The sequence below is a fragment of the Anser cygnoides genome, chromosome 4 (assembly GCF_040182565.1).
Source record: "Anser cygnoides isolate HZ-2024a breed goose chromosome 4, Taihu_goose_T2T_genome, whole genome shotgun sequence".
In the NCBI taxonomy this organism is placed as follows: domain Eukaryota; kingdom Metazoa; phylum Chordata; class Aves; order Anseriformes; family Anatidae; genus Anser; species Anser cygnoides.
This window is the reverse complement of record NC_089876.1, coordinates 54,506,798-54,520,501: the sequence shown is the minus strand read 5'-3', so window position 1 is coordinate 54,520,501 and position 13,704 is coordinate 54,506,798. Positions and strand designations below refer to the sequence as shown.

At 35.9% G+C, this 13,704-nt stretch overlaps 1 protein-coding gene across 9 annotated transcripts in view; it reads right to left on the bottom strand.

Moving 5' to 3' along the window:
* GALNTL6 (polypeptide N-acetylgalactosaminyltransferase like 6) overlaps positions 1 to 13,704 on the bottom strand; it is a 497,378-nt gene that overhangs the window by 285,406 nt on the left and 198,268 nt on the right. For 7 of the 9 annotated variants that reach the window (XM_066996158.1, XM_066996154.1, XM_066996156.1 and 4 more), the window contains exon 3: positions 1,407 to 1,545. The exons of 1 other annotated variant lie outside the window; for it this stretch is intronic. In XM_066996158.1, the coding sequence (XP_066852259.1) occupies positions 1,407 to 1,545 (139 nt within the window). Of the gene's footprint in view, positions 1 to 1,406; positions 1,546 to 13,704 lie in introns of those variants that run through there. One more of the 9 variants, XR_010831174.1, reaches the window with a different exon arrangement.

Here is a 13,704-nt window from a genome sequence, read left to right as displayed (position 1 = left end):
CTCCAATGACTTTTTTTTTTAATAGTTTTGGGGAGAATTCCTCCACTGTGAATTATTTTTTAAAATCTTACTATGCAAACATGAACTGTCCTTTTCAAAGAATGAATAGTACACACATCTGATGAAACAAGAAGCTGCCATGATATATCGTGATCTACCCCCTCTCCCACTCCATCAAGCTCTCAAGTTCTGTTCCATTCCTCAGATAATTTCATACTAATTCACCTGGCACTCTTATATGGATTAAGAAATAAGTAGATGTTTTAAACTAAGAAATCATAATAAAGGGAATTGTACCCCATGGAAAATATAAAGATTGTCATGAAGATTTTGTCCCTCTCTAATACCTTTCTCCACACAGATTCCCCCCCCCCTCCCCCCCATACACTAATCACATGAAAGCAGTGGTGAAAACAAGGATTCAAATGTAAATGAAAATCTTCCTAGCATGAGGTATGTCACTGTTCACATGCAAATAAATGAACTTAAAAGAACTTTCAACACAGCTAGTAGGGCTTGAATTTTACTGTAAATACAGTGTAATGAAGCAATGGGGTTTGCAACTCTCAATTAAAAGAGTGAAGAACATCACACAGAAAGAAGCTAAATCATCACTTCAGAGCTCAGAAGAATTGTAGGGCACTAGAGCCTGGAGCCTTAGAAAGGCATACATACCATTTCCAGTTACATATAGAAAGGTTTATTCTCTGCCTAAGAGATCTGAAGTTACAGAATATGAAAGGAAGCATACATTTAATGAGAACTGCATGATCGTTCTTAGTTCAGTGATTATTTACAGAATACTCTTTATCCTGTTTCTCTCTAGGATATCACTGCTATTAAGGAACTATTTTCACACTATCATTCAACTATCCCCAATTCTGCATGTGCATTTTCATCATCACTCATTCTGTTTACATAATTCAACACTAGCATTAGTATCATCTGTATTACAGCTGATAAGCTGTAGCTATTAGATTCTTTTTGTTTAGTTACAGAAAAAGGCAAACATTTTGGAGACTGGTCCAAAAATTTAACCAATAAAGGTTTATGCACTTATGACTTGTTGGTCAGCCACCAGCCTAAAGGTCTTCAACAAAGAAGAACCTGGAGAAAGTTTACTTCATGTTATTTATATCCGCCCTACCCAGAAATGCCATGAAAATCATTTTGCAACTAAAAGAGTCTTTATACAGTCTCAGCATGTTATTAATAAGATTAGAGGCCAGTTTAAAAGACAGGAAATACGATTTAAGAACAGCAACAAACTTGCTGTTTCCTATTGAATAAAGCTGTCACTTCATTGGCTGAATATTCATGCTTCACCTTCCAGAAAAACGGGTTATTTAGAGATATACGAAAAGAAAAAATTTAAAGTCAGATAGTCCATGAAACAATTTACATACTTAGGATGTCGGATGTCTGGCAGGGAGCGCTCCAGTGCTATATTGTTGCTAACAAATATGTTGAAGCCATTTTCCCTATAAGCAGAATCATCATGGTCTTCCTCTGTGAGAGGGTACGGTTTTCCATGTTCACCTTTCCCTAAAAAGGAAGGAAACAATTATTTGCCTCAAACTGATAGCACAGAATGGACTACAAAGACAAAAATAATGGGCTGAACTTCAATTAGCATACTGAGTGGAATATCTCTAACTTCCTGCAACACCTTATATTGATGAATACAAAAGAAAGAATAACCCTCTGCTGAGGTGTTTCTAGGATAGCTTAGCACAGGCTACAGAAAAGGTGCTGCAAAAGGGGCATAAAGCTGCTCTGAAAAGTTTTCTAGTGCAGGGTTTGCTCCTTCTCCAATGTGAGGGATTGGCACATAGTGGGTGGCAAACTCCTCACACCCAGACAAACGTCAGAACAGAACTTAATGCCATCTTCACTTTTGGAAGAAGGAAGTCATTTTCTTTGGTCCTATTTCCTCGGATAGGATGTGGCACATAAATATAACTTTATCTTGCAGTTAAAGGAAAAATTGCTTTTAATCTATTTCAGATTCTTCATTACAACTTCATTTTCTCACTGTTCCCCTTGCCTTTCCTTCTTCTTCTTCCCCCCACCCCCAATATAATAGAGCATTTATTTAAACTAAAAATAATAATAATAATACCTCCCATTAGAGGTCTCAAACACCTGTCATTTTCTAAATTCCTTAACCATAGAACTATAATAATAATAAAAAAAAAAACTTTCACAAAACATAGCAAGGTTTACTAATGATATTGAAGTTACATAGTTGGACTCTCATGCATAGGCAGAAGAAGGAGATTGAATTTACCTTTAGCAATACTGCAAACACAATTTCAAGGAATACCAGCTCTTTGCTCTAGCTCCCTTTGTACTTGGACACACATCTCAATTGTGACGAGCACCTCAGATTGCAGGATGAAAGGTTCATCCATTAAAATTATCAGTAGTTTCTGCTATGAACAGTACAGTGCTACTATATTGTTATTTTAGATTAAATCTATTTAGGCATGAAGGAGGAAAACAAAATGTCTGGTCCTTGCATTCTACCTGGTTAAAAATTCCACAGTGAACCATCTCATCGATAAAGCAATACTCCAGTTACTTCCGATATAAACATACGAAATAGACAGAAGAAAAAGCCTCGGAAGTCCCCTCTCAATTCACCCAGATTGCTTTCCTTCCATAGCCACAATCAGCTTAAAGCCATTTTGTACATAAAAAATTCAATTTGTAAATTAAATATGACCTTTTTGAATCAGAAATGAGATTTCATAGCAGAATCATGAACAAAAGGATGAGTTTCCACAATACTCCTTTTGACTGATAGGAGTAAACTGAGTATTTTTTTTTTTTTTTTTAATATCTATAACTATACACACATACATACAGCATTTTAGCAGGCCGAGCACTTCCCTACACTCACCATTTCCTAAAACAACTTCAGCATTCAAGTTTAGGCCATCTAATTTTCCAGAACAAATGGAAATGAAACCAAATGTTTTGCTCTGGGCTCCTTGAACACCCTTGCACTCTAAGGGACAAGCCAGACGTACTCAGTGCTTCTAATATCTCAGCATTGCTGATTTGGTTTCAGAAACTGGTCCCTTCAGTTCCCTAAAGAAATCAACTGCTTGTTCCCTGGCAAAACACAGATTTTCTGCTCCAGCTTTTCATTCCCAAGTTAGTTCTCATCACCAGTCACTTGGCTTGCTTAGTACCTACCTCAGACAACTACACCTCCACTGGTCACAGAGCAGAGAACAAACAAAAAACACTTCAAAGAAAAATCAAAACACAAAAGTCTTCACTTCTTTGCAACTATTTTTATCCTCCTCATTCTTACAGAGGATGAGCCCTTCAAAGTTCTTAAGTCTCTCACACCTACTCGTGTTCTCAAGAAGATACACTTTCCTCTAGTCTAACTGATCAGCTTATAACCTCTCTGCTCCTCTCCCACCAGGCCCACTCATAAGAAAATACCTCCTTTCACCTGAGCTCTTTTAAGGAAATTAATCAACTTCCCAGCTGGATTTGATTAGTGACCAAAGCCACCTGATCCTCAGCTAATCAGGAGCAGCTGCGGAGGGGATGAAGAGGAAAGCATCAGAAAGCTGAGAAATATTCAGTAGTATCCTCAAAGCCTATGAACCTCTGTCAATGGTCTAAGTATTTCATATTGTACACATGCAAAAGTTTAAAACACGGAATGTATAATTAAAGATAGTGTAGTCACACAATTTCAGAAAATTTTTGCAGATAAAGTATTCACTTTCTATCCCAAATTTTGTGCATATAATTACAACTCCACTTTAATTCTTAATGAAAATAATTACTGTTACTTACAAAGGAAAAAAAGTTAGTTTGCATTCTGAAATCTCTTTGCTTATGCAATTTCATTTTGTCATTTTTATTTTCAAACATCCCTGAGATGCACATTATCACACCCTAAAACTAACAGAATACAAAACCTCAAACTAAGATGTGAATCTTTACAGTTTCATACTAAATGTGGTGTGCAACTACAATATTGAAACAAGCTGAGGATTCACAATGCTACTTAAAATTCCATAGTACAATTATATCAAATCTTCTCTGTAATACAATAACAATAAGCTTAGAATAACATATTCTAAGTAGACCAAAGGTAACCATTTGAATTTGCTTTTAATAAAAGATTTATCCATCTAATCACTAGTATAATAGAAATTCTAGAATAAATAACTTACATAAGACACACTATTGCCAACAGATGTTTTTAAAGATATAATTCCTTGTATATTCTTGCTATTCACTCTGTGTCAAGACAAGTGGTTTCTTCACTTTGCTTTGATTTTCTTAAAGGATTCTATTTCACTGTTCAAGAAAGGAGTGTTTTTCCTGGTACTGCCATTTCTTCATCGTCTCCTACTACTAAAACTGAAGACAAGTAATTTTAAAGAGAAGTCTTCCTCACTGAGTATGAAGTACTATCACTGTGCACAAAAATCACATAAATCAAAAGGATATCATTGTTTTTGATCTGGAGCAACTCAGGAACAAGTGGGGTTTTCTCATACCATGCTGCATAATTGTTTGGCCCACTGCAATATATAGATTGCTTTAGCACGTATACCAGTTGGTACACGTGCAAAAGTTGGGTCACAACATGCATTAGAAGTTGTGAAGTGTGACTATTTCCTAACACTACATTAAAATACACACCCTAGACCATTAACAGAAGCTTGTGGTTTTTTAAGAAACCAATGGGTATTTCTCTAAGCTTTCTTGTTTGCTTGCTCTTTCACCCTGTAGCTGCTCCTGACACCCACCAGCTCCAGCTAGAAAGCAGTTCATTAATTTCTCTAGAAGAGTTCAGGTTAAAAAAAAAAGGCCATTTCTTATGAGTGGCCTGGGAAGAAGAGAAAGAATTAGCTTAGAAATTGAATAATAATAATAAAAGAAATAAGTACAATTTTTGGAGAACTTTTACAGACCCGAAGGGTTCCTTTGTACAGTAAATCGCCACATATGAGTCTCCTCAGCATTAAAAATTGTGGTAAGCATATTAAAACTCTCTTCTTCTGTTACCAACTTGTCTTCCTAGATTACTCAAGGCAGTTGCGTTCAGTGCATACTGGTTTGGAGCTGGACTATCCAAAAGTCTACATAAAATGCCAGAGTGAACAGAGAAAATTCATAACACATGAAGAGTAGCATTCTGGTGAAAAGAGTGTGGAGAGGCTGTCCCGTTACTGGCTACAGAAGGGTACTTCAAACCCTTCAACAGACAGAGATGAGCCCTCTTACACTGTTTGTTCTGCCTGAGGGCAAAGTAGCAATTCTGTAAGGATATCAGGACTAGAATGTACTATGTAGGCAATAGCGAGAGCAAGAATCCCAACAGGGACATTTTTGGCCTCTGTGGGCTTAAAAGGGGGCTGACCCAGATGTGATGGATCAAAGCAACCCAACTCTGACCGTGTCTGAGGCTGGTTTACACTTACAGCGTAAATAATCCCAAAAACAAAGGACAAACAGAACTTTTTGTTCACTTACTCAGATTTTGATTTTTCAAGGTGGGGGAAATAGTAGAAGAATCAATGAACCAGAATGATGTGTGTGCTCAACCTGGGCCCCAAACTCCCCCCGGCATGCTCCGTTGTGGGGCAAAAGAAAAACCCTAACAGTATTTTTTAATTTATACAGTGCTGTCTAATCTTATTGATTACAGGGTTCTTACACCTTGATTTTAACTTTTAGCTCAGTATTCCCTGTAGGCAACATTTTGAAAGTATGCCAGATTTTTTAAAAATACCATGTTAGTTTTGGAGTTGACATTTCTACATCAATTATGTTATTGTAAAAGTTTTAATACACCACCTGAAAATGCTTACCCAATAACATTCAAAGAAACAAATGTTAAAGTAAGATAGTATAGACATCAAGACTATAGACTCGGTCAAATATCAGACACCATGTAAGGTTTTTTGTTTGGTTGCTTGGTTGGTTTGTTTTGTTTTTTTTTAGCTTCACTCGAGGATGTTAATATCCTCAAGAAAATAATACACCCTATACCTAGCCCTAATGAATTTTAAGTTTAATGCTTGATAGCTTTCGATAACTGAGAGTTTAGGGAAACCTCAGTTAAGGCATCTTCTACTTATATTAAATACAGATGCAGCAGCAGGAGAACAACCCTTCTTGAACAGCAGGTGGCATGAAGAGAAGATTAGGGTGAGACAAGAAACTCAGAAACATTCTGTATACTCAGTACAAATGTATAATAGCAGAATAATGTCTCTGGATCAGCCACATCCGTACAGTTGCCAGGCACGATAATTATAAACAGAACAGTGGTATTGTTGGCAAAATATATCAGCTGTAAATCAATTTGAGCACGCAACAAAAGAGTTCTGCAGAGCTTCCACATGTAGTGGATAGGGGATGCTGCTTGATAAAATTATAAACAACAACAAAACATAGGTTCTGGTTTCTATTTTTATTTTTATTTTTTAACACAGGAAAACAAGTGGATAAAGAACAGAACCCACTCAGTTTCTTGGGGGAAGAACTATGTAAAAATCTGAATTTTTTACTGTTTATACCCACTGCTGGCAGTTCACTCAGGCAAGGCTTCACAGTCACACCAAGTCAAGGCTATAATTCACAAAAATATTTAAGCATTAAGCATGTCCAAACATAACATCTGAAATTAGGAATGGGAATTCTCCATGTGCTAAATGCTTGACTAAATAAGTTTATTTTAATAAATGAACTTAAAAATAAGTAAGCTTGGTTACAGTGTATCCTGTAATGACAGATAAATTTGCTATTTTCTAAAATACATTACACATTTTAATACCCCTAAATATTCCATCCAGAATCTATTACAATGTTGTCTGTGCACCTCACATGTAATCTCAGAGCCCATTCTCTCTTCTGAATATTCCCATGGGGAGAAAAGCTCTCATCTTATACTAAATCAATGTTTCAATACAAAATTGAAGTCCCAGGGGGATTGGGAGGTTAGTGATTACATTTCTTAGCAGAGAGAAAAACACATTCAAAATGAATGCAGTTACACAGCAGCTTCAAAAAAATAAAATTAGATGTAGTAAAAGGGGAAATAAAGACTATTAGGTGAAAAAAAACCTACATTGAGTTAGGCATCATCTTTCACCTTCCTGCCATGTTAACTTCTCCTCAACAGCCTTTTATGCTCCCTGATATAGGAGTCACAGTGTAAGTGGCCAATGGAAGTCAGAGGGCAAAAACTGTTTAAAGTAATTTGTACTATTTTTTACATCACCCCTGTATTTCCCTAATGTTTTTGTGGTGGTTGTTGTAGTTGTTTAATTCGACTTTGGAAAAGGCCTCTGCATAGAAAAACAAATGAGTCAAAATTCTGTTTAAGTATGCACTTCAATAGCACAGCTGTATACAAGTTTTCTATTTTCTATTTTTCAAGTTTTCTGTTTTCTGCTGTGGAGATGGATTTCATACTATTTAAACTGATAAGTATAACAAAGTGTCCATTCTGAATTCAGACTGCCACCATATTCTGTTTTTTTTTTGGGGGGGGGGAAGTGAATTCCCATTTGAAGACTAAGAAATAGTCTTTATTTCAAAGGCTTCTCTGTATCATTCATCCTCACAGATAGGGGCAAGACGTACAGCACATCTACTAAAATAATGGTTAAATTATCTTGAACAAAGAGGTGACTTCATAAATGCACAAAGTAGGATTTCTTTTTTTTTTTTTTTGACAGTAAATGTCTTGGTTTCTCCTAGAATATCTACACTTGGTGGCATTCTCATCCCATCTGCAAATTTTACATTTTGAAACCTTTGAAAGACATGTGGGTGAACTATACACACGTGGTTCAAGAGTCATGTCTAGTACATACTAGTTCATGGAAAAAAAGGGGGAAGCTACTTGGTCAAATGACTTTCATCTTTCATGCTAAGGAAGGTTCTGCTTGCTATGAACAAATGCCTTTTATGGTTTTACATGTCAATGTTCATTTCCAGTAAAAAGCATGGAGATTTTAGGTCAAGAAATGCAAAGGAAATTCTTTGCTGACTAGAGAGTAAGAACATGAAAATTGCACTTGGCTCATGTGAAACTGAGGCCTGCACATCAAATGGGACTATCCAAGTACCAAAAAAAAAAAATATATATATATATACACACACATGTTACAGCTTTTCAGATAGAAAATAAGGAAATTTTTCTAACCATAAAAGTAGTGAAATAATGGGATAGGCAGGCCCGTGAACAGTGGAAGCCACAAATGGTGAAGAAAAGAATGATGCTGTGCCTCAGAGAGATGATCAATACAACTTTGGCCATCTAGTGAGGTTGATTCCAATCTTAAATTTCCGTGAACTCTGTAAGATGTAAAAGAAGGGGATAAGTTGCTGGAATTACGTGTTTTTTTTCCCCTGTTTTTTTTTTTTTTCTCTCCTCAGAATCAACAAAACTTGTAGTAGAAACTGAAATACATTTATCACATCTTCTACTTTTCCCAAACTTCTCAGAGTGTCCCACTAGTTGTATCACTTTATGAGTCTGATTTATAGGAAAGCAATTTAATTGATTCTATATCAATGAAAATGTGATCAAAAATGCCTGTTTTATTTTTTTGCTACTCTATCTGGTAACAACTTGGAAAACCATTGGAAACCAATGGAAAACCATTTACAATACTTTAAATAATTTATTATATAACTCTGTCAAAGTCTGAAGCAATATAAAAGGCTGTTCCTTAGTATTACTGACACAGCTGTAATCAAATCTTACTTATGCAATTGGGAAAAATAAAAACCCTGGCAACTAAATCCCGAACAATGCATTTTTTAAGCAAGAATAAATCATTCATTTATAAATATATAACAAAATTTATTTATTACTGTTTCAAGATCAAACCACTACAGAAAGCAAACAGTCCAAAATTCACTCCAGTTTTCTGGAAGAAAGCATTCAATTTCCTACTACTTTATTATCCTTCAGATGCCAGTAGCAGTAGCATATACAAGATTTCTTTTCAAGGATCACACTGTCTTCAGTAAGCGGTATCGAAATGTTACTGGGAGTAAACATGAGGCCTTGGGGTTACAGAATTGCTGCTACAGTAACATGATGGTTGGCATGAGAAATAAGAACTAAATTGCCTCCTCTTCAGGACTGTCCCTATACAAATAGCATAGGTTGGAAGAAAAAGATATAGCTTTAAATTTTGATATTGACTGCCTGCTCACACCTACAACTGGGAAAAAAATAAAGCCAAAAACACAGAGAGGAGAGATGAATATGCTCCCTAAAATTTTGAAAGGTACATTCATACAGTAGCGTAGTTGGATCTTTAGAGTATTGTTTGTTTATGGCTAGCATGAGGTAACAATGAAGGGAACCTGTTGCTAACAGAGAAATGTGATATATATTTACGGTGCTGATGCATTCCCCCATTCATTAACAAAACGAAATTCCATACTTGGTAAGAGCTAGACAAAATAAGAACATTTCCTGGAAAGAAGAGGAGATTAGACGGATGAATGGGAACCTCTGAAATGAACTTATTTTACATACGCAGTCTTACTATGTTTGAGAAGCATTTCTGTTAAAAGAAATGCATATACAAGTGAAATAAAAAAATACAGGTTTTTAACTGCAGTGGACATAACTTCCAGATTTTCATAGACTAGACCTCAGTCATCTCTTCATGTTAATCTAAGATTGTAACTTCTGGGCCAGAATTCAATTTAAAAAATGGCATGAGATTTTAAGAAGCCATGAAGTGGAAGAAATGGATTAACAGTATTCCGTATATGCTAGGGGCATGGCAGTGCTCTGTGTGCTCTTCCTAAAAGCTGAAAGGTATCTTTACCGGATACCAGGTATCTTTACTGGATACCACTTTGCTGCTTCTTCCCAACACTTAAATGGATATTGCTACAAATTTCAGCCTGGCACTTGCTGCTAGCAGTTGCACGGTAGCAGAAAAGGTGGGTTATACAGCCAACAATTGGAAAAAAACCACATCTGTGTTCATGATAACTTTTACATTACTCATTTTACTTTTGCTACTTACATCCAGACAGTGTGCTTTATCATAAATATGTGCACTTTCTCAGTCATTAATTAATTCCTAAATCTTATAGCCTATGTTTTCTTAGGGTAGTATATCCCTTGCCTTTTTAATCCTTTTGAAACACTAAAAATATAGCCTCTGAAGTTCCAACATATGCTTTGCAGAGCACAAATACAGTCTGTGGGGAGGAAGAGATTGCTTCAAAACATATCATGAGGTTATCTGTGGCATTGTTCTGTTTCAGCAAAAGGGTGACTGTATATGAACTCTGAAAAGGAAGTTGTCTGAAGATTTGAAAAAATATTTCACAAAAATAAATAAAAATATCTTAGAAAATCTATCAATTTTAACACTTGCTTCAAGTACTACAATGGCTTGGCAAGCACAAAGACTCATTCTACCCCATTTCCCACTTCAGTAAGTCTAGATTTAAGAAAATGAAGGGGGGGGGGGGGGGAGGGAAGCACACCATTTCATATGCCCAGTGTATTTAGAAAGCTGCTGTGTACAATGCAAGATAAGCAGCAACACATACTGTTTTGATATGAGTTGCTCTATCACTACAGCAGGGCAGCAATACCCTCAGCAACATTCTGCAGGCTGAGCTGGATCTAATCACAACCCTGTAGCCAAGGGATGCACAGTACATCTTCTATTTAGTCTACTTATCACCAAATGCCACAGCCACTGGAATGCTTTTTTCATTTAACGTTAGAACAGACTGGTTGTAGACCATTAATCAGAGCCAAACCTTGTAAACATTGAATGAGCAAGCATGTGAGAGAAACAGCTCAACCACAAAAAAGGCTTCACAAATTTGGTTTAGCAACTGAATGACCTGCTAGGGTAAAAAGGAATTACTATGTAACCTGAAGAAATACTACTGATAGTGGTAAGGTGTTTGTTTCAGTGTTGCAATAAATTAATTCACACAAAACTGTCTCAAAAATAGCATTCTAATAGTCTCTAGTGCTGACAAGTTTTCTATAATTAATGCAAGTGTCCAAGCTGATCTCTTGGAAAAGCTCAAACTAAACTGTTACTACCATAGTATATAAAAGAACTGAGCAGCTCCTCGAAGTTAATGCAAAATTACAGTTGCACAGGTATGGTTTTAGGAGGCCCAGAAATATAAAATTAAAGGCTTTGAACAGCTGTAAATAACACAAGACTTTTCTCTCACCCTTTTGTTTCTTAATTCTAAGACATATTATAAGCACGTGCTGTTTAATGTATTCCATCACAGGAAAGTAACAGGGTGTGCCATGGAGCAACTCTGTTAGTAGGAATTCTTTAATATTTTATTTTCTTTTTTCTTTTCATAAATCAACCTAAACTAGCTCTCAGAGCTGGGTTTGCAGCTGTTGCATAAATAAGATGGAACAGCCTGGAAAAAGGAATTTAACTATGCATGAGTCTACAGTGTGCAACAGAAGCACTACCCCATGGTGTGCATCCTACAGAGAAAGAATCCATAGATTTAGCATGTAAAATCCCCACAGCAAGCCTATAGCCATTCTTACCGATGGAGATAACAAACACTCATAATTAAAGTCTAAGGCAGGCTCAGGAACAAGAACTAAGCCAGTTGATTCCCAATGCAGTGACTCACTAACAAGGACATCCTTCCTCCTTCTGTAAAGCTGAGAAGAGGACTTTTAAGCAAAGGGAGTTTGCAAACTCAGGGCCATGACAGTAACTTCCTCATGTAGTATGTATATGTTTTACCTCATATTCAACTCCACATGGACCTACAACATTATAAAATTCAGTGCCATTGTTCTCAGATAATCATTAGTTTATGAGGTTGACACGGAGTATACAAGTAATTACCTAGTTTAATAAACAAACCACTTCCTCAAAATTCAGATATATGAGAATTAACCTCAAGACATGCTGTGTGATCTCAAGGAACTGAATCAACATGCCAAGATTTAGCAAGGTGCAGTTACAGCAGATAAACAACTGAAACTCAAGCTATCACATGTTCTTGGCTTTGGTCTACCTAAGTCTTTATGCTTTACTTATAGTACTTTTTTTTTTTTTTCCTACGAGACCTAAAGTAACACTTTGTATCTCAATGCTTTTTTCTCCTTTCCATGTCTTCTTTTGATTCATCAGTTACATTCCTTTTCTGAAAACCATCCCTTCCAACCCAAACCATTCTATGATTCTATGAATTTAAGAAATGATAGAGAAATCATTTCCTACTTTCCCAGGTAGCGAACTTAACTTTTAAAATCGTTCAAAACATCATTTGTTTAGCTGCAGTTGAGAGAAATAACAGAGGATTTAGACCAGATCAAGACTTGTTGACGTTGAGGAAGATTCTTTATATAAGATTAAATTTGGCATTTTAAAATGTTTTCAATTTTTGACATACCAAGATAAACTCATTCTTATTACTGAGTCTTTATTTTTTTGTTTTCAATATATTTTCAGAATACGTTTTCCAAAATCCATGATGCTTTTGCTAAAGTCAGACTTGAAGCTGACAGAAATCATTAGTAATGAGCTCACTTACTTTACAATGCATTTATCATCCTGATGGCCTGTGAAAATGCATGAAATACACTTAAGGTTATTGAAAGAACCTATCCTTCAATAGGATTTTAATGCCTGTAGGAGTTTGTTCTAAAAATAAATAAATGAATTGAAAGATCCCTACACATTACATCCTGGTTGTACACTAAGCAATGAGAAACCTCCCGATCAATTCCTTTCCTTCTCTCTTCTCCCATTTGTTTGTATCAGTTGACTAAAAAATATCTGAAAACATTAACTGTTCTTTATCAAGGCCTTCAGTGAGACAGTTGCCCTCAAAGTTTCTTATTAAAGGGCCTTCTCAAAACAGGGATTTAGCTCCTGAATTTAGTTTTTACAGCTATGAGACTAAACTTCCCTAAAATGATAGGTCTAAACTGAGCCTCACCAGTAGGCTAAAACTGTAGCCAAGAATCCATCCTTTTATGAATTTCCTGATTAGCATTTTTGAGACGTGTAGTTATCATATACCATATGAAACAGATACACACTGAAAAAGTGTTGTTACTTGAGCATATGACATTTCCAAAAAGTACTCAAGGACTCCTAACTTCCAGGTAAAACATTAGAATCCTTGGAAGAAAATAAATAAATAAATAAATAAATGCGCAGATGAAAAGATTATCTGTATCACAGCTTATTAAAAACTTCAAAGAAGTTGATTGTTGTATAAGCTGGGGAAAAGGTCATTTAAATGCCATACTTAAGTGGCAGTATGTTAGTAACTAGTTTTACTTACTGATTAATAACAGCTAATTAAGATGTCAACCCTCTAGAACTTTAACACCTTAAAGCTTTCACTCTTTTTTCTGAAGCATGTGAAGTTTGGATTTCTTCCCAGTATAACTGCTTCAGTAAAAGCTGGGAACAAAAATATATAGAAAAGCAAATAAACTAATATGTTATCTATTTAGAGTCTTTTTTTGGATGACAATATTACAATTAGATTAGTCTCTCAACTAAAAATCCCTGGAGAGTGACTCAAAGTATCCAATAACCAGAATTGCATTCCTGCCCTTGAAGGCAGGAAAGCAGACCTGGGAGGACAAGGGAACCAGCACTAAAAGGCATCTGCCATCTTACCCTCCAAAGAATACTCCTTCCCTGA